The sequence below is a fragment of the Melozone crissalis genome, unplaced genomic scaffold, assembly GCF_028551555.1.
Source record: "Melozone crissalis strain CALT ecotype California unplaced genomic scaffold, PUWL_Pcris_2 ptg000005l_1, whole genome shotgun sequence".
Lineage (NCBI taxonomy): Eukaryota > Metazoa > Chordata > Aves > Passeriformes > Passerellidae > Melozone > Melozone crissalis.
In genome coordinates, this window is record NW_026535783.1 from 60,177,894 (window position 1) to 60,203,309 (window position 25,416).

The window sequence follows — 25,416 nt, forward strand, 5'->3', positions numbered from 1 at the left end:
TGTTATTTATATACACATATATATATGTATGCATGTATGCGTATGTGTGTGCTCAGCTGAAGCACGTACATATAAACCCCACAAACTGACTTCTTCAAGCTGCCCCTGAGCAGAGCTCTCAGTAGAATGAAACATAAATTTCCTTAACACACTCCAGGGCAAGCTAATGCTCAATTCACACTGAGATCCTTTCTCACCTTCTACAAAAGTGCAAACTCATTAATGGCTCTATATTGCTTATTGAGTCATTCAAGCATACACAGAGTATGCTAGATTTCTCCCTGGTATCTAATTTTTCCTAGGTTATATAAGACACTCTTTCGTTTTTGCCAAGCTTGTCAGGTTATGCTACTTCAAAGACACTGATGAATATACGTTCAGAAGCAAAGATGGTTGCAGTTTCTTCTGTTGTGAAATGCTGACAAACTCTTAAAACAGATAACTATAAAATGATCCTTTAAATTGAAGATACAAAAGAGTAATTCTGAGAGATTTTAATCTTTATGATGGGAAAGAAGGAATTTAGATTTTTTTCATTTACACCAGATAACTTTACATTCTGGTTCTTTTTAGTAGAATAAATCCTACTCTTTGCTTTGACCTATAGATAATAGATAACCTAATAATTATGTTTGTTTTGATAATAGATAACATAATAATTATATTATGTCCAATAACATAAATAATTATGTTTTCCAAACTTTAATCACTCTCCAAATATTACTGAATTTGTCTTATCTCTTTCTGTCATGGGTAATATACATAGCAGTGTATTCAAAGACAAACAGTGAGGAACTGATGCATTTTTACAGGCTTCTAATCAGTTTTGGCTATTGATAAGCCTATCAGAAAGCCTTGCTTTTAAAAGATAGATATGAGCTTGAAGAGGCAAAAGTAATTCTGATTGGATATCCAAAACTATAGGGGTTTGGATATCCAATTACTTAAACAGTGTTAACTGGGTATGTATATGCTTTTTCGAATTCTACAAGCAGCCCATTTGCACACCCTGCATGCAGTCAGAATGCCTGACCCTGGTGCCAGTCAGTGACACGGGGAGTGACACTGAGGTGACTTCTGCTACCAGCTAGAGCAATAGTCCTCATGAATTTAGTTCCATGGAACTATCATAGACAAGGTCTGCTTCAGCTTATGCAGAGCTGCTGGCCACACTGTGGAGAAACTGCCTTGTATCAGACCACTTATTCACTGGAGTTAGTTTTCCATGGCTTTAATCTTTTTAGGTTACTCATGTTTCATTACTGGATAAAGGGCAGGTGAAACAAGAGGATTTTAAACTGCAAAACCAGTCCTAAACTAAGAACTTATTCTGTTAATATACTCTTCCACAAAGCTGCACTGATCCAGCAGCTCCAGGCAGCGTGTCCCTCATGACCAATCTTACTCTTTTCCACTGTTCCACCAACAGCATGAGAGAGGCTACAATGATCAGCAGGCAAAAATTCTGTTCCCAATCATAGAGGAATGAAAGGAAGAGCTGCCTAACTGGCCAGACTTTGGGCATACTGAGCCACAACAGTGCTCCTAGGCTGGGTCACTGCTAGATCAGGCACTTCAGAGAACATCTCCTTCTACTGCCTTTTTTATCACATTTGAGAATGGCTCATTCCAGCAGCCTGTGAGCAAAACAAGGTCAGAAGAATTTTGCAGAGTGCTGGCATTAACACCAGTGTATGCAAATACCGTGGTCATGGCTTGATAAAAGCTCAGGGATGAGGTGCCCTAAGCTTTCAGAAGAATGCCAGAGCACTGGGAAAAACACTTTAACGCAGTTCTCTGTGTTATCTGGCTGTGACTACTGCAGCACAATAGTGTTCAGTGAAATACGTGCCTCTCCAGTGGTATGATACAAGCCTAATTTCTCTCTCCCTTCCTTGTAAGACTTTTTTTGTTTCCAAATTTACAGCAAAGTCTAGTTAATATGCTTCATATTTCTGCATCTCAGAAGAGTATTAGGATGAAAACCATCTGAAATAATTTAATGGTTTTCCAACAGGTTTGTATGGTCCACAGCTATTCAAGGCACTATAAAATGCATTGTTTTACCAGCACACCACTTACCCTCAGCATAGGGCCATTCTGGAACACATGAGGTTCATCACAAACCACACAGTATTCATTCAATACTGGTATCCGCTGCTCCGCAAATTCAATAGTCTGAGAACAATGAAAATGAGAATAACAGCATCTGCTTAAAAATAATTAACAGTCAGCTCATGCTCCACAGTGTTTCATATATGAATAGGATATGACATCCTACCTGCACAAGAAAGCCACGGTCTCGCACTGGAATGCATTTTGCACCATAATTTTGCTGCAAGGAAAAAGTTGAGGGAATTTCAGTGTTGGCAGACTAATTATAAGGGAATGGTAAAAGCATCTGTAAGTTTTTGCATGTAAATATGTAAACAATTTGCGTCTAAAGAGATCTCTCACTTGTGAACCAGGCATTACAAATAATCAATCCTTTTACTGTTTACTGAGTATGGCGTAGGTTTCTAGTATTCCTTTCTAGTTCTTAAATCTAATGAAGATTTGTGTCTCACCACCTGAGAAACTTTAATCTCAAATAAAAACACCAGTGCCTTCACTCCATCCTAATAAACTAAAGTTTGGCAACTTCCATTGCGTTTTCACTGCGTACTGCCTATCCAAATATGGGCTGTATGTTAAGGCTTGAAAGACTTCTGTAACTCTCAGTAAGGCTGAAAACCTTTTTATTTTATATGTACTAAGGTCTCACTTCTGCAACACTGCACTAACAGATCTTTATGCTCAGATACTACGCAAATCATTTTTCTTTCAGCACACAACAACATAAATTAGAAGTAACTTCTGTTATCCTGTTAACAAGAGTCAGTAAGGTTCAGACTTCCCTCCAGAAGGGAGGCATCTATTGTGGAGGCATCTATCTATAAATGACACCTATTTCAATCAAACATTGTTTTGAACAGAGTTACATCAGCTCCACTTACAGTGTTTTGGCAGGTTTTTTTAAATAGGGTTATTTCCTTTCATTTTTCTACTGTTTAATTGCTTAACTGCTTTTTCATTTTTCTTCTGGGAAACAATCCTCCTTGTATTCATATATGAGACTCACATTTTAGCTGAGAATTGAAGGGAACTCAGTATCTTAATTCATCACTCCTACATTCAACTGACTTCAAATTGCAGCTAGGCACCTAGGTGACCCATATATCTGATGCCTGCATATAAAATGTGAAATAAGACTCTTGATGCCCTTCCACTAAAGTCAAACTACATCTGACCATGTATGTGATGATCTCCTCTCAAAGTAAGTGCATTGAAGCAATAAATTATGGGTAGTTTTTATAGGCTGCCAAACAGGGCTTGCCTTTTTTCTTTATCAGGTGATAGCATCAGTAATGAAACCTGGTCAGCTTTTCATTATCTTAAAAAATCAAAGGGACTTTTCCTATCAATGTCAGGAGAGAAAAGTCTTGTTACGGTAATACATTCTCTGCTGAACCAGAAAAAAACTGCATCTCTAAACTGCAACAAGAATGAAGTCTGATGGCTCATCTTAAATTAATTTTGCTGTGCACATCACATAAATCAACCACACAGCATACATATAAATGATCTTATGAAAGTGTATCCCTGACTTTAGATCTGAAGAGTACAGCTTAAAGCTTACTAAACTAAATTACCATGAAATATAGCACATTCAATGTAATTTCATTATTTAGAATGCCCTATTTTAAATGTATGTATGGCATCTGAAGGAAGAATCAGCTTCCAAGGTACCACCAGGCAAAAGGAGTAGAGAGAACTATTTTCTAAACACTTCTCCCCACATCAAACACAAAAAACAGGCTGTTGCCTTGAAAGGCTGCAAACAAACCCACTCCTCCTTCTAAAGTAAAAAGCCATCTTTGAAGAGGTATAGGTAGAATAATCAATTTTGAAAGGTCTTTCTTAAATGCAAGAGTATATGCTGCCCTTTGTTTTCCCAATTGATCTTGTCTCTGAGGAAAATAAGAGGACGAGCATGGGCCCAGTTCCTTGCATGGCCTCCAGTGTCCCCCAGCACATTTGAAGGTCTAAGTTTAACCCTTCACAAATCACAAATGTGCAAGAGGTGAGTGGAACCATGACTGAGCTCATTCCAGTATGATGGTGATGATGATGATGATGGCAGGTGCAAAGACTAGAAGGAGAGGTGACGTGGCACTCAAACCATCTAATGGACAGTTGTTTCCCTCATGAAACAAGCAGGGAAATGATAAAAGTCCTCTGCTCTGCAACCAGCATAATTCTGCAGCACAGCAGCGCACACTCTCCCTTCTTCCTGCAGGAAGTATGCAGGGAAGAAGTGGGTGACTGAATTTTTCCCATGGCCAACAGCTGTGCGTTGAGCTGCATTTCAACATGACACATAAAATCTCTGTCCTGACCCCAGCAGATTCTGATTTTGTAACTTAAGTGTAAGTGTATGCACAGCTGTTTGAATCCTCCTTAAAAAGCTGACTTCATTGCTCTTGTCTCCAAGTATATCTAATATAGTCGCTATCATATATCCTAAGTATTAGTGCCTTCACACAAAAAGCATAATAGCACACTTGGAAAATAATAGGAGGAAAATGAGCAAAATACAAAAAAAATATTACGCACAGCAGCTTGTGAAGGTGATGATGAGGATGGTGTTAAGATACCAATAAGCCCTGAGGTAAGAGAGAGCCTCCTGCTCTCTGCCATGGTGGACTCCTTGAAAGGCTCCATTTTGGATGATTTAGGGGCATTGGAGTAAGTCTTGCTGAGCAACTTGTGGTTCTTCAACCCATCCAATTCTTCCATTCTAAGGTTACTGGAGTAGGATCTGCTTAAAAGTTTGTGGGGCTTCAAGGTGCTGTTGTGCTCACATCGAGGATCCCCAGAGCACGACCTATTTAACACCTTATGGGGCTTTAAAGAGATGCACTCCTCCTGCTTGACAGCTGCAGAGCAAGCACGGCTCAGCAGTTTGTGCGATCTGAGAGCCATTGTCTGTTCAGCCCTCGGGTCACTCGACAACGAGCGGCCAAAGGTTCGGTGGGATTTTGTGGCACACACATCCTCCGCCTTCACTGTGCTAGAGCAAGTCCTTCTCAGTAGTTTGTGGGTCTTGGAGATGCCGTCCTGTTCTGACTTCAGTTTTGATTTATTTTTACCACAGCCAGGTGGAGGATAACTTGGCGACCTTAGCATAAAGAACATGGAAAAGTTGGAGAATAATGAAAATCCTGGGCAAATCAAGGAAGATCACACAAATGTTAAGACTTCTAAGTGTCACCTGGGTTTATATGTTTCACTAGTGATAAATGCAACCCAGACTTTTAATAAAAAAATGTATATAAAACATCTTCCAATATCAAAACAAACAACTTACTCCTATTTACACATGAGCTCATCAATCAAAAAGACAATCAACTATTCAAGTAGAAGTTAGATCTGTGACCTTACAGCTTTTTGTAAGGTCTTCTGTGTCTCAAAACAAACCAATTATTCAGGAAATTATCTTCAAAATGAAATCCACCTCTTATAACAGATTTTCCTTATCAAAATCTGTATTTTCTATGTAATGATCACAGCATGATCCCATGAAAGTTATTGTATTCTGGAAGCAGCATAAGAAATTCTATGTTCAGATCCAATGGAAGATACAATGAAGTACCAGTGAAACTTGGAGACATTAAACTTAATTCAGATGAAAAGTATTATTATTATTTTAAAACCATCCTAATAATCTGGGCACTTTGTGAAAGACAAATTTACCCTTCTTTCTGGTTATAGACAAATTCTACACCTGTACCACCAGAAATGAGAATGTGAGAGACCTAAATTACAAATGCAGGAAGTAAAGAACAAAAGGTTTTAATGAAACAGCATTCACACAAACTGTCACATTTCTGTAAGGTTCACATTCCCCTGTCCTTGCAAAGAACCTGTAACAGGTATGCTGAATCATTTTCCTATGTTTTATAAGCAACACCAATCTTAGGAGGTTTTTTCTTTGTTTTGGTTTTTTTGTTGTTGTTGTTTGTTTTGTTTTGCTTTTCTTTGGGTCTTTTTTTTGTTTGTTTCTTTTGCTGGGTGTGTTTTTGGTTGGTTTTTTTTTGGGTTTTTTTTTTGGGTGGGGGGTTTTGGTGGGTTTTTTTTGCATCAAATAGAGAAGTCAAAACCCAAGGGGAGAGGCTGGCACACTTCCCCACCCTGTTAGCAAGTGCTGACAGTGGAGGATGCAGGTGGCGGCTGCTGATTCACTGTAAGCAGCTGGCCCACTCAGATGGGACAGAGAGGATCCCTGCGCTTGGGCTGAGCCAAGTCTGAAGTCTCTAGACTTAAGCTCCCAAATCAAGAGGAAAAAGAATGAGCTGATTTTGTATTCTGAATAAAAACAAGCCCCAAGCTACAGCCTGTGCTTGGCAGTGGTGTGTTGGTTGGTAGGGAATGAAAAAGACTTCTACTCAAAACACTTTCCTCCTCTACCTTTGTGCAAACAATGTTTTGTCACTTTGGGCATTCCCTCCTTTTTCAATCTGAGCAATTGCTCTATTCTATCTGTTTTTCATACTCTGAATTCGGAACGGTAAAATTCATCAAGAAGAAGGAATATTCAAAGAAGCATTCGATTCAAATTCAGTAACTGAATTGAAGGGGTGATCTGTCAACCCTCCACAATCAGGAAAACACACTAGAGTAAATAGTCACAACCCTGAAAGAGGTAAAATCAGAGCCTGATTCTACATATACTTACGAGTATGAGCAACTGGCAGAAATCGTATTAAATTCAAATTCATTCAAACTATTCATAAACTCTTTCTTACGCTTTCTAATGCCTTTTCTCTTTGAAATTCTGTGCCTGCATTTCAGAAGTGGAAAACATTAATGTAGTCAAATACTGGAGAGGGGAGGGTGCTCAGCATCTTTAAAAATCATTCTTTCAATTATGATCATTCCAGTTTAAAAAAAAACTAAATATACAAACTGCTGTATAAAGAAGAGCTGGAAAAACAAAGTTTTTTAAAATATACATAACATATGCTATACATATGTATGACTTGTATTTTTATTCTTGCTATTCAAGTAAAAATAAAAATTCCAGCACAAGTTAAAATAAAATTACTTATTTCCAGTTCCAGTTGTTACATGGCTGTTTCAGATAACAGGGCACTGAAATGCTCTGGCTTCTAATAATCTTAGAAGCTGCAACAGTACCTAGTTCACTCCTGATGTGATGCAATGCAAGGACAGGAAACCCATGAGGTAAGATATAAATAGAGAACTTCTCTGTGGAGAAAAGTCAAGATTTCACCTTGTGAAGTCTTCTGTGGATTTTGAACAGTTTATGGTAATAACAGCCCATTTTTCTTGCTATTACCTGCGCAATGTAGAAAAGATGTGCAGAGGGGATTTCACCTTTTTGTCAGACACCTTCTTATTGTGCGTACAGTTAGATTTTTCTTTACTGTTCTTCCACTGTTGTGTAACAAATGTCTGCATGATTCTGCAAATTAAGACAGAAAAGAAAGGTTTTCTTATCCCAGCCAGGACATACTCATTTTAACACTATGGTCCCAGTAGTCACCATGCAGGTGACAACGCAGTGCTCTCACTCTACAGCTGGAATTTTCCTTCATCTATGTGGCAGAACACTAACAGTGTTAGTTAGACTAGTGATTGGGTGCCCCAGATCCTCAAAAAGCTTTTTTTTTTTCCACATAGAACTAATTTAATATGGGACTCCTAATGAGAATACAGTCTGTGTAAAGAACCACTGCAACTGCAAAACTTATGCAGACTATTCCTATCATGGAGGTCTAGAGACAAACTGAGTCAAGGGCATCAAATCCAGCTACAGGGCTGAATTTGGTGACAAAAAGAAATATCCCATTGCCATAGCCATGAGGGACCACTGAGCTCACAGGAATTTTTACTCCTGCTCAGTTGTGAACTGTGCAGCTATGTTCTTGAAAAAGTCACATGGGAACCTTTAGTAATTACCTGGTGCAAAAATCACAGACAGGGTAAACAGCAAAACATTTTAAGAGAACATTTTGAGGGAGCATTTCTTTTTTTTTTTTTTCTTCAAAGTCATGTACCATAGAGATTTTAATAACTTGCTTCATTTGTAAGAATATGAAAATGCTGCACTGAATTTCTTAAAACACTAAACAGGATTTCTTTCCCCCTCAGGGGTTTCTTAGCGTTGTAATGGTGAGATACTAAAGCCTATATACTTAAGAATTTATCACATGTATAAAAGCATATGCAAAGAGATGACTCAGCAAAATTGTATTAAAAAGAGTTGTACTATGACCACATGAAACTGCCAGGTTTTTGGACTATCCTGCCACCTTGTACTCAAAACAGGGATGGCCTAATTTCTGTGGTATATCCTAGAGGCAACCATGAAAGCATAGCCCCCTCAGGGTATGCATGGGGCTCAAAAAGACTCCTGTTCCAGAGGCTTCACCATCTAAGCAGAAACATGAAACTGAACATTCCCAGATATGGTCTTTATACCTTTTATAGCTTACCTCCTAAAAGGTACCAAAGTGACAGAAAACCCTGGCAAGTAATCAGGTTCTCATCAACAGCTGTCAAATCCAAACTCAGTACGGCAAATATTGACTTTTATTTAAAGATAAACAACTTCAAGTACTTTGATCCAAAAACAGACCTGACGATAAGAATTTAATTCTACTTGACATGCTCCAGTAACTAAAAGAGTGCAATATTTGCCTATAAACATTGGTTTGTACTTTTCTAGACTTACTTTTTCAGCTGATGTCCCAGCCCAAATCTTTCCTTAGTAGAAATCTGAAATACATCCACAGTTGGCACTAGGGAAAAAGGATATTTTGTTGATACATTAACTTATAGCAGTAATGACAAACTGGTGACCATGTAAGTCTTATTTAAGGACCCTCTTCTTTGTGGAGCTTGACTACAGACAATTAAGTTGAAGCAATGGCAAGGGTGGACATGTCATCTAAGCATATTAAGAAAGGAATGGTCCTTTTTGAAACCTCAGCCAATATAATTTACAATTTTACACATGGAATCCTCCCAAATGTATCTCTTCCCGCTCCTTTTATTTACAAAAATATGTCGTTTTATACATATACACTATGCAAGTGGCAAGCAGCACATCAGATTAAATGTATACGGACTGGCAGTTCATCTCACCCAATATTTTAAACTTTTTTCCCAAGTAAGTAGTCTATACGCAGCAGAATTCCTGTGGCTACAAAGAAAGTCCAGACTGAAACTGAATTCATTTGTATCTGGCTTTTGTTTTTGAGGGTGTTTTAATACAAGATCAAAAACCATCATATAAGTGCCTAATATGTGAATTCCAGTGGCTAAGGATTACCCTGAAATGTCCTCAAGGCCTGTCCTAACACTGGTATATCCATATTCATGTCAGAAATGGCAAACGTTCAGGGTAAAGGACAGCAATTAGCTAGTGGCATTACTAAAGTCCTTCAATAACATTTGCTAGATAGAAGTGGCAGATGGAAGCCAGTACTTGTTGAGAGCCACAGGGCCTCAAGGCAGGACAACAACCAAAGCATATTACAAGCACAAACAAACTGCATATTTTGTAACGCGTAAGGTGATAATGACCAAGGTAAAATAAAAAAGAAATTAAAACAAAAATTTGGAGTTTGTTCAAATTTTATTAGAAATGGAAAATCAATATTTTGGTACTATTCTGACCATTCAGCAGAATTTTATTCAGAATATCCAAGTTGCACTTTAGTTTTGCTTTAATAGATTAAATTTGATAATAAAATACAATATATCTAAGTTTGCCATGCAATTTAACTTAGTTCAAGGGTCAGTAGTTCCTCTCCTCTAATGTTATTATTCAAATAATATCAAACATAAACTCATCTTTTAAAAACAAACCAATGATTTTTTTCAAAAGGGATGAATGATTTCATTAAGTATAGCAATATCTCTGGATTGCCAAATTTCAGACACTCTACAGGGGGCTGGGGGGATGGGGAATACTTTAAATATTATTACACCTACAATCAACAATCTTAAAATCTGACATCTAGACCAAAATTTTTGTCTAGACTCCACAATCAGATGAGACATGCCAATACCTCCACTGGCTGATTCATCCTCTCTAAGGCAGGTTTCTAAGGCATGAGGGACAAGCTGCCCACGCAGACACTGCTGAGAAAAGCTATTAACTAGAAGAGCCACCTAAAATCAGTACATTACACAGCTACAGGGTGGTGCTCATATCCCCCACTGCGCCTTGCAAGGTACTGTGTTCCAGTTTCTCAATCAATAGAACCTTGTACAGCAGAAAGAGATACAGCACAAAATTCTGGCTCTGTATTCTCAAGAAAACAGAAGAGGAAGTCACATAATTAACACAAAAGACGGTGGATCTCACTGTGCTTTGCTAGTAAATAAAGAGACATGGCTGCAACAGCAGCTGAGCTCATAAAGCCAACGTCAGCAAAGCTCTTGCCTGTGGCTCTGCTCCTGCCTTTCTCAGAACTCCGGCACTCCCACAAGCAGCCAGCTGCAGCACTGGGAACTACGCTTGCCCCCTTAACCTTGTCAGTGATGCAGAATAGATATTCTTGTTACTCCTCATTTCTCACTGCACGCTGCTCTATACACTTCACCTTCTCATATTTGCTGTACATCTTTATTTTTTAAATTACATTTTGATAGGAATGTTCTGAACACTAACAGGGCTTCCTGCTATCGCAAATGCATACTTTAAGATCTCTATATTAACAAAAATGATTGAAGTAATAAACCACAGACAAAAAGACCACAGTCAAGGGGAAAAAAAAAGATTGGTATAATGAAATGCTTATTTGAATGAACAGAATATAGCTTATAGTTAGAATTTTTGGACAACATATCCTATAGAAAAAGCTCATTGGGACGGATTTTGCTAAACAGGACTGGAAATATCTATTCATTTTCCAGAGGCAGAATTCTCCCACAGATAAAAGCATGAACTGACAGCCTGCACTGCAAGTCTCCGAGGGGGGGCAAGTTATTATCCAAACTGAGTCTGACTTGCACTGTAAAAAAATATCTGGAGCTCACTCTCGTATATGAATGCTTCCAAATCTTCAAAACCAGTTGATTCTTCATGAGCTTGACCATTTTTCTCTAAAGAGGAAACTTTACTCACTTAAAAATTCTTTCAAATCTGAAGATTTCCAGAGTTCGCATACTTATGTAGAAACCAGAAGCTGGAAGGGCAATTACCATGGCCTGACTCTTTAAAGCTGCATGAAGAAGGGCACGTTAATGTGCTGCACAGGTCTGTGTATGTCTTCATTACCAGTCATATCTCATCGGTGCAGATGATGTTTTATCTCAAAATTGAGGAAATCACGTATTAGAAACTCTCAATCTTTACTGCTTAACCCTGGTTCCTAGGGGAAGCAGTTGCATCTCAAAGGATATCAGGAAAACAAGTTCCCAAAATCAACCTATGAAACTTTAAATTAGATGCCTGTGTCACTAGGAAGGGCCCAGCCACGCAAATACACATAAGCCTAATTTCAAATCAATAGGACTCCTCTCAGCAGTCGAAGCGAGCACAAGCAGGGTCAAAGATCTGGTGGTAGTAAGTGTCTGCCCCATGGCTCAAAGCAAAACTGGACACCACTCAAGGCACAAGAATAACACAAAATTGACCAACCTGGACCATTTAGGTACTGTGTAAGTGAGCAGTGCAGTCGCACTATTATAGGCTCTGTGCGAATTACATCCCAGGCCACAGCAATCTCCTCCTAGTGTAAGACAAAAAGAAAACAACAGACATCATTAGCCATTGTGAGGAACTACTGCTTTTTGTCAGTCTGCCTTAGGGTTGCTAAATAAACACCATCCATCCATTCACCCAGTTGTTTAGCATCTACTCCAACCTAACACATCAGACTCAGGACAAATTATGGCACGTCAACACCCCCCGAAGAGCAGAGTCAGACTACTCCACTTCTTGGCTGAGCTCATTTAAACCAAGCAGAGGTTTATACACAACACTGCACGTACAGGCAGCGACACTCCCATTTACCAACAGGTACTGCTTCAAAGCTGAGAAGCAAAGGAGCCAAAAAGAACAGACACTAGCCCCATAATTAAGGGCTAATGAAACTTTAGCTCCTTAAAACTGGTCTAAATAATTCAAGCTATGATCAGATTTTCTTAAAAATTTAGTAAGGCTCAGTAACTGTCTTATGTGCTGTGTGGGCCTGAAAATAAGACATATCTGTGCAGAAGCTAACGATGACCTTAAAAGTTATCATTTTTGTTCTTTATATAGAGGCCAGCAAGTTGCTGCACAGATGAGGTGAGGAGGTGTGAAGCTGAATGACAGCACAACAGCTAGAGAAGCCACGTTGCCAGCCAAGAAACAGCACTACTGTCCCTTTGCCAGTCAACCCTTGCTCTAATCACTGTACAGGGGCACTTCTGATAGAGTCCTCCTCCCTTCAGGAGTGTAAGAAGTGCTTCCTCCTGACTCATGCCTAGGTTAACATAAAAATAATGGTGTTTCATTCATATTTATTAAAACATTTACCATTCACAAAAAATGTTTGGAAGGAAATACACACATGGCAAATAAAAGCCTAACACTGCATTTTAACAATGTGGTCATAAAAGGGAAGAAAACCTTTCCGCCGTGTATCAATCAATAATGTGACACCCACTTGTGAAGATCAAGTCTCCCAAAAAAAGGGACAGTATCAGTGGTTGTCTAGAGAGTCTGATGTGTAGCGAAATTAAATGGGTATTAATGTTCATTATGTAATTCTGTGATCAGATTACTTACATCAAGGAAGCTAACATCAATATGTAGATCAATATCTACATCATCAATGGCTCCATATTCCCTGAAAGGAAATAATTACATTACATTAGAGCTCTTTAAGATACTCCTCAATCCAGGAGTACTTACAACATGGAAGATTTTATAAAGGGTTATCTTATCTGTAAAATCAGAATAGTTATAAAATACACATTTACATAGATTGGATCAATATTCTCAGTGGGTGACCATCTCCTGCACTTAAAAGCTTTTTTCAGAGGATCTTGCTTAAACAGGCTTGCTTTTCCACTGATTCCTCCAAAATATCTCTCTATTGCTGTTATGTATTTCTGTCTCACTTATTGTGCAGATAAACAAAGAAAAACTAATAGTCACATGCTACTCCCATTTATGACACAAGAAAACCCTTGTAAATTTTCAAAACTATTTTGGGTTAACAGCCAGTAACCTAAGAAGAGGCTTCAGATAAACCACTGTAGAAAACTACAACAGAGCCTAGAGGATGGCATGATACACCTGGGGGATTGCTTCATACATTCAAGCATTTGTTTGTCAAAAATAAAGACTGCCCCGTAATGTGCTCCAGGCAATGGTTACCTTTTTAACCTGTTATGTGTAGTATTGCAAGATTCAGATTTAAAAGGTATTTCATTGCCATCTGCAATCTTACATTTAAACTGCAACTTTTCTGTCTCTTATTTTCTGACTCACTCTGACTGCCCTTCCCCAGCGTACTTGAAGTCTTCTGAAAAACAGAGCTAGAAAATACTTATTCATGCACTTAAACAAAAATCTGTTTTCCTTTTCATTTACATTACTTAAGTGGGCAATGTTGTAAAAGTACTATCTCTCAAATTTTCACAGATTAGCTTCCAGACACTAGGATGTTTTTAACTTTAAAACTCCATCTCTCTGCTTCTTGTCACAGCGACTTTCATGCTTATGTATTAAACTTGACAAAGTGCAGAGCAGCAGCAGTTGTGCATAAATCAGTCAATAAGGCAGTTTTGAAACAGTAAAATGTAACTGTTTCCTACCAAAGTGACCCCTCGGCTGTGGCAGGGCTGAGTTTGCGCTCGAAATCCCTTGAGCTCTTGCACAGTTTGATGAAGGGAGCCCCTTCCACCAAAATTCAGTAACCCAATGGTTCTCTCTGGTCAGGGAAAACCCAAGATCACTCTCTGGATCAGGTCTGCCCACACATTGCACACACAGGGCAGGTGAACAGCAGGACAGGACCTCCTGTATTACAGGAGACTTCCCAGCCACCTTCAGGGCTGGTTGCTCCAGCGTCACCTCACCCAGAGGTGACCTACAGCTCACTGAAAACCTGGCTTTGAAACAGGGAAGCTCTCCAGGGAAGCCCTCCAGGGAAGCCTACTAACTGGCTTAGCCACTACCCTACCCATCAGTGGCATCATTTTTGTTCACTTTCCAGAAGATCCAAACATTGTTATGGTATCTTAAGTAATTTTTTACGAATGCAGGCTGGTGTTACTCAGAAAACTGAGATTCAAAAGGCTGTAAACAAGAAAAGTTTTATAAACAAAACTGAGGAATGGTTAAACTAATGGAATAGAAAGACTAGTGAAGAATGAATAAGATAAAAATTAGTTTTTACTGTGACATTTCCATATTCACTTGAAATCCCTTTGCCCCCACCCCACTACCATCTTAGACACATGACACTAGTTTTAATTTCCCAAGCTGACATGAGGAGGAAATCATGTTTTATTCGAACACCTGCATCTTATGATCTGCTTTCTACAATAGCTTCATCAACACATCTTCAGTTTGAAGCTCCCAGAGGTCCTCTGCTCATAAATGAATAAGCAATGTAAAGAGATCAGCTGGATGGATCACTTTCTCAGGGCTTTTGTGGCCAGATTTCTAAGGGCAGTGGTGAAAAGTGTGCAAATACAGAAACTTCGCTTTTGCATGTAAAACTGACTCTGTGACAGCAAAAGATTGCTGAAAGGAGGGTCCACTGTCTAGGAAATATCCACTCTCAGTCAATACCCTTGTCAGACAAACTTGTCTCTTCTTAGAGAAGTGGAGCTGCACAAGGAGGATGAAAAGGAACACTTAAAATAACACCTGTGGGGTGTTATTTCCAAGAATTTGTAAGTATTTTCAGCTGCAATAGAGTGGATAAAGCATTAAAGTTTTACACATGCCAAAAGCAGCCATAGGTACCAGTTTCTACTAGAGTGAGCCCAGGGGGACCACAGTGTTTCCAGTGAAACAGCTGATTCAATAAAATATATGCATTTAAGTTTTCGAAAGGTTATACATAATGTTTCCATTTTAGGAACTTGCAGGAATTTCATAGTTATCAGTTTAGCAAGTACACATTTATCCATTTCCTAAACCTATATGCAGCTATTCAGATTTCGATTCCTCAGGTTCTTGACGTGTGATAAATTTCCATTTAATTTCAAAAGGTATAGTACACCACAGCTGTAGGTATGGTCTCTCTTCTCCTTACTTGGTTTGTATGACAGCTTCAGTATTTTCCTTGCAATACAGGACAAGTCTGTTACATCTCACCTACCTATTGTTTTCATGGAATTATTAAGATTACATTAATGAAAATGAAGTTATAAACTACCTGATGCTTATTAAAATACATATGTGACATGCACTATGGCAGAATCGTGCACATTCATATGTGCCCAACAGAATCAGTGTGTAATTACTCTTAGCAATTCACATCTGACCAAGGTTCTACTGCTTCCCTGTGCAGGGTACTTTAGATCCCCACAATCTGAAAACTTCCCTAATCTCTGATCAAATCCTAGCTTCTTACTGTCTCTCTCATGATGACAATACAGAGTATTTGATCACTCATTCTACCTGCAAACAGCTTTTTTGAAGAAGAAAAACTGTTACTGTGTCTTCTCTCTCTTTTTTTCTTCTAGACTAGACAAATCCAATTCCTTCAGTTGTTCCCTAGGGAAAGTATTTATTAAATCTCTTACCCTTCCTCTTGTTCACCTCCAGGGCAAAATACAGAATATGACAGAAGAATAGTTTAACAAGGGTTTAGAGAAATGTTGAATAGTAATTTACAACAAAACACAGCTGCCTGACTAGAACTGCAAAAGACAACGATGTTTTAGTACAGGGCTGCTTTCAGCACAGCTACCTGCAACCATGCTGAACAACAAAAGAACCCCCAAAAACCCAGCACTGACGCTGGTTTGCGGTGCTTCCTCCTTTGTCACACAACATGTAGAGATGATCAGAAAAGACTTGTGCTTTGGCAGCCAGGGAAGGTCCATAGAGAACTCAAAGTCCAAAACATTCAAGGTTCCACAATACAGAAAGGCCAGTGCCATACCTGAGAGATACTGCATTAGGTCCATAGATCTCTCTCACTGCTGTTAAATCAGCCTCCAGCTGTGGGTGCTTGTGAAGTTCTCCATCATAGCTAACCTGTTGGGGAAAGAAAAATATCTTGGGAGTTCTGTATTTCATTTCTGGCACCTGATTTAAACTATTTACTCTCTGTAAAAGACATTGCATTAAGATTCTTTAATGCCACACTTAGAAAGACGAGTTGAAGCCCTGAGGCCACCTCATCTGCTAAAGCAGTAAGATTTTCAAAGCAGGCACCTTTGCCTTGAAGTGTTTTGAGGGTTGTCTTCCTGTTGGTGGGAAAAGAAGCTGCAAAGGACTCGTCCATCTGTCCTATTTTGTCCCAGGGTTTGTTCTTGTGTATTTTAAAAATGTTAAGTAGGGTAAGAACCAGATGTCCCCAGTCTTGTCATCCTAGTCCAACCACTACAGCACAAAGGTTTGCTCACTCTTGCTTTGTTGTCACACTCTCAAATATACTAGATACAGAATGGCTTGGGCACAAGAGAAGCATGAAACTATTTTCTATACCCCCACCTCAGCATCTAAATTACATTTTTAGGTTACTCACTGGCTACATTCTGCCCACCAGTGCAGTAATATCAGATGAAAAAAGTAAAATTAAAAGAACACTTTCTCGTGTTAAGTATTACAACAGAGAAGGTATAAAGAAGTGTACATCTAAACACCAATCCCTCCCTTTTTCTTTTTTCAAACTCTACATGAAAAATGGAGAAAGTTATCTTTGTGCTTATACCAAAAAGCAAAACTTGTGAAATGGTTTGGTTGGACTGTATTTAGTCAAAATAATTAATATCCTTCTACCTTCTACAAGGTCCAAAATACCTCTTTGGGCATGTAACAATCTATTCATCATCTGTCTATTATTACCTTCTTCTCAAGCAAAATGATCCTGATTGTGTGAACTTAAATCTATGTCTTTAGAACAATTAGAATGACAGTAATTCCACAGAAGTCAATGAACTCCCTAGATTTGAACAGATTCAGAAATGAGCGTAGGATTTGGTCTGTAGCGTTGACAAATTCCGAAAGCAAAGCAGCAGAATGCAATTTATCCCTTTAGACCCACAGATTATATATATAATCTTACGTAGGAATCCTGCAGAGAATTCTTGCTGTTGCAGAGCCACACCCACATGCAGTACTATTTCTTCCATTTGTACACCCAAATCTATAGGAAACCAGTTCTATGACACTCTCAGGTCTGATACTTAGACATGTGCTCTTCAATTTAATTAAATGTCAGTAGTATTCAAATAATAATCAGATGATCACCTTTTTACATTTGAAAACCAGCAGAGAGCAATTTGATTAGACTTAGACCTAGAATTCTTTAAGTATAAGGCACAAAATTCATCAGCATGGCACGGACATGTATTTGTCAGAGATATAAATGTTATCCATAACCAGAAGATTATAAAAAAGTATCCTTCTTTGGTTTGGGCAGGCATGTCAGAACAATTTTCCAAGTAGACAAGCACGGGAAGAAAATTGTTATTGCAATTTTTTTCACTTTAGGTAGGGGGAAACCAATCCTTTTTCCATGCTCATTACTCAAAGAAGAATTCTTTAAAGATGCGTAAATAATTGCTGTCCTGCTTCCAAAGAAAGCACAGCAATCATTTCACAAATCGTAGCAGTGGTGCACTTGCCACTTTTGTCGGTCCTAAACCAGATTTTTTAATCAGTCTTATGTTTCAATAATAGTAAAATACAAAAGTAACATTGTGCAGAACACCACACTGCTTAAAATAATGTTTTTCTAATCTATTTTCTCATGGCAAGAGGCTATGAACTCAAAAAGGAAATAAAACACTGTTCTGGCAAATTTTAAGACCACAGTATGGTACCTCCCACCCCTGAATTAGTGCCACAGACATACTGATGTACGCAGAGGAGGCTGTCAGGGTTTTGTATTTCTGCATTTTCAAGTATGTCTTGTAGCAGAAGCACAATAGACACGCAGAGAGAGAGCCAAAGGCAGTAGTATTTCTGTTTTCATGTCCTGTTCTTTTTTGCAAATGTAGAAGATAGTGATTCAAAGAAAGAATTAGCAGAGTTGCAGAAAAAGTGAATATAAAAGCTAAAAAAATCTGGTAACTCTGCTGTGACTGAAAGGTCTATGTTCAGAAAGTCTCTGTTTTTTATCTAAGACCTTATTCAGATTATTTTACAAAAGGTTGCTTTTTAGAAGGAGATTAAGCGATTTACAAACCTAAATCCCATTGAAAATCAATAGGCCTTAGACTATTGAACCACTTAGCTACTTTAAAGTATTTATCCACTAAATCCTTAGGGAGGATTACAAGCAGGTGCTTAGGAAGTGGATACAAACACTTAATTTACAAGCAAAAGGTTGCATCTTCTTTACACTGCCCATCAAATGCCACACGCCATCTTCCATGGGCCTTGTTCCATCCGCAGCAGCTCTCCTGCCTTTCCAGCTGCAGCCACTTAGGAATGCTGACAATTATCCTGACCTCCATCCTTCCCAACTGTACTGCACACAATTACACTGGCATCTCTCCCCTCTATTTGTTACAGTCAGTATTTCTGCCCCCTCTCTCTCCGTGGGCACTTGTCTCAAAGGAAGGAGCCTGTCTTGTTTGTTCCCCACGTATATGGTCAAACCTTTTGTCTACCCAATACACCTGGTGCTCACTTGATAACTCCTACAATCCCTCTGCTTGAAAAAGGACTGTTCTTTTTTGTCTTTCAAGGAACTTTGCTCATTATCTGATTTCCTATTTATTTTCTGAGTCCGCAGTGTTATTTTTTAACTCCAAATGTCTTCATTAGACTTTTATCTTTTTGACCATGAAATTTTAAATTAGACATGTCTTTTTTTCCTCTTTTTAAATACACTTTCTGTGAGGCCTTTTTTATTTTCTAGTTCACTGTATTTTGTTTACGGATATTTTATATTCAAAACAGTCATAATCAACTGATATTTTATTTTTATTGCAGACCTGATTTTCTTTTTTTCCAGTTACTATTCCTTCCATTAAATGTATTACCTCATAGTGAAGACAATGCAATATAATCTAGTTTCCATTTTAATATCAGGCACTTAAATTCTAACCAGTCTTGGCTATTACACAGGTCTTCTATGCCTTGCAAAATGCTGTACTGCTATCTGTGTTCGTATCTCACAGGCAATGCTAATATTTATTAATCCATATGGGCGCTGCCAGGCATCCTTCACCAACTGCATCAGCCCTGGTTCAAGAAATAAGCACTCCTAGCTGTTTTCTGCCTTTTCTTTCACCTTGAGGTTACTGCCCTTCCTTCAGAGTTGAAAAATGAAGCGAGTACACACAACTCATCACTACAGGACAAGATCAGAAGCTTTTTCCTCTCAGGCAGATTAAAATAAAACATCTCTCTTTGCAGTGAATTATGTGTATGGTCCTCCCCAGCACTCCCCAGCATGGGGCTGCAGGAGTCAGCAGCTGAAGGGAGGCAATTCCTGCAGTCATTTCTAAGGCGAACACGAGTCAATTCCCCATGTTGGCTATTTCAGACAATGAAAATAAATCATGTCAGTTCAAGCTTCAATATAATTTTTAATAGCTTTTCGGGGGCATGGCGTTTGTTTGTTTGTTTGTTTGCTTGCTTGCTTGTTTGTTTGTTTGTGGGGCTTTGTTGGTTTGGTTTTTTTGAACTGTACAGCACCTCAACATGAATCCTGTGTGCTAGCCCCAGCGCACTGCTGGCTCTGCAGGAGAGGAGGCTCAGCGATGTCCTGCCCATCAGCATCCCACGCTCTCTGCACCGACCCACCCCGCTGGCACGGCTGCCGTGATCCTGCAGCCTTGGCTCTGCACCCAGGGCACGGATGGCTTCAGCCTCAAGGCTGAGGTAAGGGACAGCCTTCACCCACAGCGACCGTAATTCACTAAAGCGCTCATCGAAATAAACAGTTCTAATAAACATAAGCGAGGAATGACTCCTTGGGGCAACATTGAGGCTAAAAAACAAGAGAAATCTGAATAAAGAGACTAGCAGTGCAAAGCACACTGCAAAAGAAAAAGGCATGAAAAGATTTTACTGCCCAATACACAAGAGAATGTAAGAATTAATTCTGCTGAGGGAATAAGAAGGAAAGACACAGAGCAGTGCAATCATCTAAAATATGCAGCATTTTTCAAGGTGAATTTTACTCTAGAGCTCAGAAAAAGAATGGACTATTGCCTAGACCTAAATTGTTTTGTAATAACGATTTTTACCATAAAAATGCAGTGCTCTTTACTTTAAAAAATGGCCATTCTCCAGAAAGGAAACAGATCTGGATCCAGTCTGACTTCCCATTTGTATTAATAATGGGGTGAAAGTGGTTACAGAGCCAGTTATCTGTTTCCTGGAAGTAAGCAAGTAGCTTCTATTTTCAAGCTTTCTGAGGGTATTTGGTTTTTCCATTTTTATAGCTTTGCAAAAGCAAGTAATGTTATTTTGAAAATGTTGCAATTATAACTTTGAGCACATTCACTATTTATGCCACAAAATGCTATGTTTTGTACATACATACACATGCCACTCTACTCAACACTGAAAAAAACATAGGAAAATAAATATTATAAATTTGTAATGGAATGAGCATAAGAACTCTCAAATATTTCCTGGAACTGGTGCAAAAAATTTCCTGCATTACCTGTCCTCCATAATAAAATTCCTCAGAGTCATTATCTCCTTCAGAGTCTTCTTCAACTGTGCTGCTGTGTCGTGACTCCTTAATGGAAAAGGAAAATTAACAATGATAGAAACAATATGTTGACCTTGCATGTACAGATCTAAATGTAACTACAGCAATTATGCTTTTATGAATAAGCCCATAGCATCCTTTCTTAAGAGATCTTTTAGTATAATTTTTCCAGAGGACCCATTTTAAGAATAATGAAATATCACATGAAAAAAAGCACCTAATACAGGGTACATAAAAACACCTTGAATATATGTTGGAGAAATAATACTTGTGTGGTTAGAAACACAGCATGGTATTTTAAAGAACTGGATAATTCAGCAGACTTTGTGGGGATACTTCACTGCGTGCTTTTGCTAAACAAAGCCTAACTTTCTCATCAAGGCTGGTTCTGGACATAGATATTTTGGTGTGTCAGCAACCTACTACAATTCTATTTTGCTTTATTCTCATAATTAAACCCTAATAGTTTCAGGAAACAAGTCCAAACATGGAATATCTTATGGTTCCTTCTGTGAAAACCTGACACTGCTGCTTAATTATTGTTTTTAACAGAAGTTCCATCCTGGTGCAGGGAAAGTTTCAAACTTAATTTTCTGAGTAGCTCTTCTCTGAAACAGTGAAAAGTAAGGATTAGAGAGTCCTACGCTTACCTAAGTAAAGCCTGCTCCAAATAGGCTGCTTTGTGAATAATATCAAGTAAACTGAACTGATCCTGGTACTGGCTGCAACTCAGCATGAGATAAAATGTTATATTTGCTTCCCACCACTAGAACCTTTACTTATAACTATATAATTACTTGAGAGAGTAATTCTTGTTTCCCACAATGCACGTGTTATTTCTAGGCCCTATGGTGACCAGTAGCCCCCAAAGAACACCTAGTAAAATCATCATTCTTCACTTCAACCTGAACATAATGCATTCAACCCCTTTTTTCTTACTCATGTTCTACACAGACATGCCATAATGGAATAGAAATCAGAAATATGAATCAAAAAAGCAGAAGTTACCCTTAAATTCCACATCCATAAATGTCAGTAGGTATACACACTTATCACCAATTTCTGTGGTCAGATATTGTAATCCCATTTACTACCTCTGCCTCTAAATTCCTGCTCTATTCACTGTATGTATACATACAGTGCAAAGGTGTATTCACCCAATCTCATGGCAATTTCTGTCAAGACATGAAAAATAATTTCTGCTTCTACTTCACTGAAAATAGACAAAAAAACTTTAAGTCGTCTTTGTTTTATACCAAAATTACTTCAGAGGGAAGTATGTTTCAAAACAGAAATCAACTGAACAAAAATTCCACACAGAACTCTCACATTAGAATAGTGACAAGCCCATCATATCCTAACCAAACCTTGAACTGTCTAGCCAACAGAAATCACCAGTGTTAAGAGATTCTTTTATAAATGGGTTTTTCTCAGTACTTTCACATTTAAGTACCCTCATTCAACTAGAAACAAAATAGAAGCTCAAACTCAGTCCCACAGAAGCTAACTATATTTCAGGCTTTTAAGGAAATGGGTAAATTCTTCCCACACTTGTTTTTCTTATGTTCACAGAGCATACAATGAATACAACGATGAGGCAGAAGAAGGAAAGTATTTTCAGTGCAGCTTTTCACGTCAAATGACATTTCATTTACTAAAAAACCCAATACACATAGCACCCAGGCATGCTTACCTCTGATTTTCAGGCTAAGAAACTCAGCACCCACCCTTACCAAAGGAAGACTTTAGGTCAAGCACCTGAAGTCCTGAAACGCCCAACCCCTCACCTGAGGCAGGAGCACTTGGGTGCCTTCTCTGAGGCCATGACACAGCCAAGCCCCAAGTGTGGGTTTCCCCCTTATGCCTCTTCTTCCTCAGTGAGACTGGCCAGAGAGCTGTGCAAGAGGCACAGGGCAAATGCCACCGAATTAGGAAGACCCTAACACTCAAGGCTCTGCTCATGGTGAGAAGAGTCCTACAGAGGTCTAGAGTCTGCAGGAGGATATTGCTGGGGGATATTTGAAGGAGCACTCAGGAGAAAGTAATTGAGATGTGGTCTTATGTGCCAGAGTAGGGTAAAAGGTAATGAAATCACTATCCACCTTTCCAGGACAGCTGTATATTTAGGGCCAAAAGAGTCTACAACAGTTGGACAAAAAAATGAAACACCAAAAACATACTTCCTAGGATAGAAGGAGAATCTCTATCCCAACTAAGTGAATCGCTGGTTAATCCATTTATGAAACCCAGTGAAATATGGTAACATTCTAAAACATGTAAACATGCACAGATTGAACAAGCACATTTTGATAGGAAGTCTATGCTAAATATTCAAATTCAATTATTTTCTTTTGTTCCTTAAAATAATTTCTGTTAAAATATACATACAAGAAATACATACCTCTCCATTCTCCCTCTGTAATTTTGACTTTATGGATAAGCAATAGTTGACATCATTGGTTTTTCTTAATTCTTGAAAAAAGAAAAAAAGGAAAACAAGGAACATATGTGTGGAAAAAAAAGTGAAAATAGTTTTGCATATGCAGACTAGGAATCCTTAGTTGCAGTAGTAGAGTAATTAAGGAACAAAAAGTTACAGATATGAAATGCATCAAAGAGTTTACAATGCAACAGTCTAAAATTAGGAAGCCTCTACTTCCCGGAAGACTTTTTTAAAGTGTGAATAGAAACTCAGCTGATCCATATAGGATTTTTGTTTTTCCCAATTCGTGATTTACAATTTAGTGTCATTCATTAATTTAATATCATTTATAAAAGAATGAGAAATCAAACCCCTCAGGAAAACAAAACCTTCTATATAAAAGATAGGTTTTTACTGTATTGTAAATTACAGGCTTAATTTCTATTCAAAGTAAAGAAATATTTGCAAGTAAAATTTATCACAAACTTCTGATGATAACAGCAAGATTGTGTTTCTGTGCCCCTTCAAGCAATAAGTTCAGTAAGATTATTCTTGATTTACATCAGTATTAATGAGATAGAGAGTGAAGATCATACTGGTCCCACAGTAGAATTCAAAATAATTCTCTGTTATGCAAAAAAATGTCCTAAATAATAATAGTAGTAGTAGTAGCAGTAGTAGTAGTAGTAATAATAATAATAATAATATAATACAAAGTCAAGTGTTCCTATCTGAAGACCTGCCAGAATTAAGAGTGCTCTTGCAGTTTATTCTGCAGCCTGAAATAATCAGAGAATTTGTCTGCTAGAATCTAAACTGCCTCCATGAAGTGTGTGCACAAATCTTTATTAAATACAATAAAAATGTGTCTGTATGTCTGACAAGCATACCCTTTCATGTATCAAGGCATGTACCCTTTCATGTACCTTTCTGAAAATAAGGAAATAATTTATAATGAGAAGGCCCCCAAAATCATTGGGAAAAAACAAAAAATTTTTCTATAGCGGAATTTAGTGAAGTAGCTGAACCATTTCCTGAAGTAATTCACCAGAGGCAGTAGAATTACAGACTGTTTCATCTGCAGTGGTGAAGATTTAGTGAAGTTTTAAGCAAGTGATCATGAAAACTCATAATTGGAAAGTATTCAGCATCTCTAGCTGTATTCAAGGGGAATTGCTCTAGCACAGGCTGCAAGACATTAAAAGCAAAAAATACATTCTGCACACAATTGTAGTGATCCCCAGAAGAAATATTTTAGTTTCTTCTATTCTAAAATGTTGGACAACTTACTAGAACAAGCCCAGAGAAAATAGCAAACTGTACAGCTGAAGCCTTTAACATCATATCTCCCTCTAAGTTCAGACAACATCTTTGCTTTCCTCCAAAATTATGAATTTGATAAAACTCCATAGATATAGGATTACCTGTAGCAATTTGGTGGAAAATTACTGGAATTGGCTCTGTTGTAACTAACACATCTTCATCGTTATCAGAACTGGAAACATAAGTGTTATCTACAAAAGAAAAACACTTTGCATGGTGAAGTTCCATTGTGTTTTGTCAGCCCCTTCCAATGTTTCCTATCCCAGATTTTTGTCACAAGGAACCACTCCCCAGATGCTTAGGGAAGCTGCGCACTACCACTTTCCTGGTGTGTTTGGATTTCACCCCTTGAAATTGTTAACAAAAAGAAAAATATTATAAGTACAGGAGATTCAGACCCAAACTTTATAAAGCAAAACCATAGAATGCGATGTCATGGCTTTTGTGAATCACACCAAACTCTGCTCTGAACCAACCCATAAGGCTTAGGGTGGCCAACTTTTCCCAAAATTAATACTTGTTCTATGGTTTTTGCTATGTCTGACACCAAAACTCAAGCTAGAGCTAAGCAGAGTGAAAGCTGCACTGAGAGCTGGGTGTTAACAGCCAACTATGCCAAATACCTGTGCCTCATTTTGCCTAGTTTCATAAAGGTAATTTGAAGTGTCTTCAAATCTGTGGATAACCTTTCTTCACCCTGATTCAGGGAGAACAGAAATCCCTCCCATTTAACCTAAA

At 38.3% G+C, this 25,416-nt stretch overlaps 1 protein-coding gene across 2 annotated transcripts in view; it reads right to left on the reverse strand.

Annotated features, from left to right (window-relative positions):
- PARP8 (poly(ADP-ribose) polymerase family member 8) overlaps positions 1-25,416 on the reverse strand; it is a 121,416-nt gene that overhangs the window by 36,745 nt on the left and 59,255 nt on the right. Inside the window, exons 4-15 of one of the 2 annotated variants that reach the window (XM_054281882.1) lie at positions 24,780-24,869; positions 23,335-23,405; positions 20,883-20,960; positions 16,194-16,288; positions 12,854-12,914; positions 11,720-11,810; positions 8,801-8,867; positions 7,403-7,528; positions 6,779-6,883; positions 4,657-5,221; positions 2,282-2,335; positions 2,083-2,178 (exon numbers count right to left, since the gene is read on the reverse strand). In XM_054281882.1, the coding sequence (XP_054137857.1) occupies positions 2,083-2,178; positions 2,282-2,335; positions 4,657-5,221; positions 6,779-6,883; positions 7,403-7,528; positions 8,801-8,867; positions 11,720-11,810; positions 12,854-12,914; positions 16,194-16,288; positions 20,883-20,960; positions 23,335-23,405; positions 24,780-24,869 (1,499 nt within the window). The remainder of the gene's footprint in view (positions 1-2,082; positions 2,179-2,281; positions 2,336-4,656; positions 5,222-6,778; positions 6,884-7,402; positions 7,529-8,800; positions 8,868-11,719; positions 11,811-12,853; positions 12,915-16,193; positions 16,289-20,882; positions 20,961-23,334; positions 23,406-24,779; positions 24,870-25,416) is intronic. The other variant, XM_054281891.1, reaches the window with a different exon arrangement.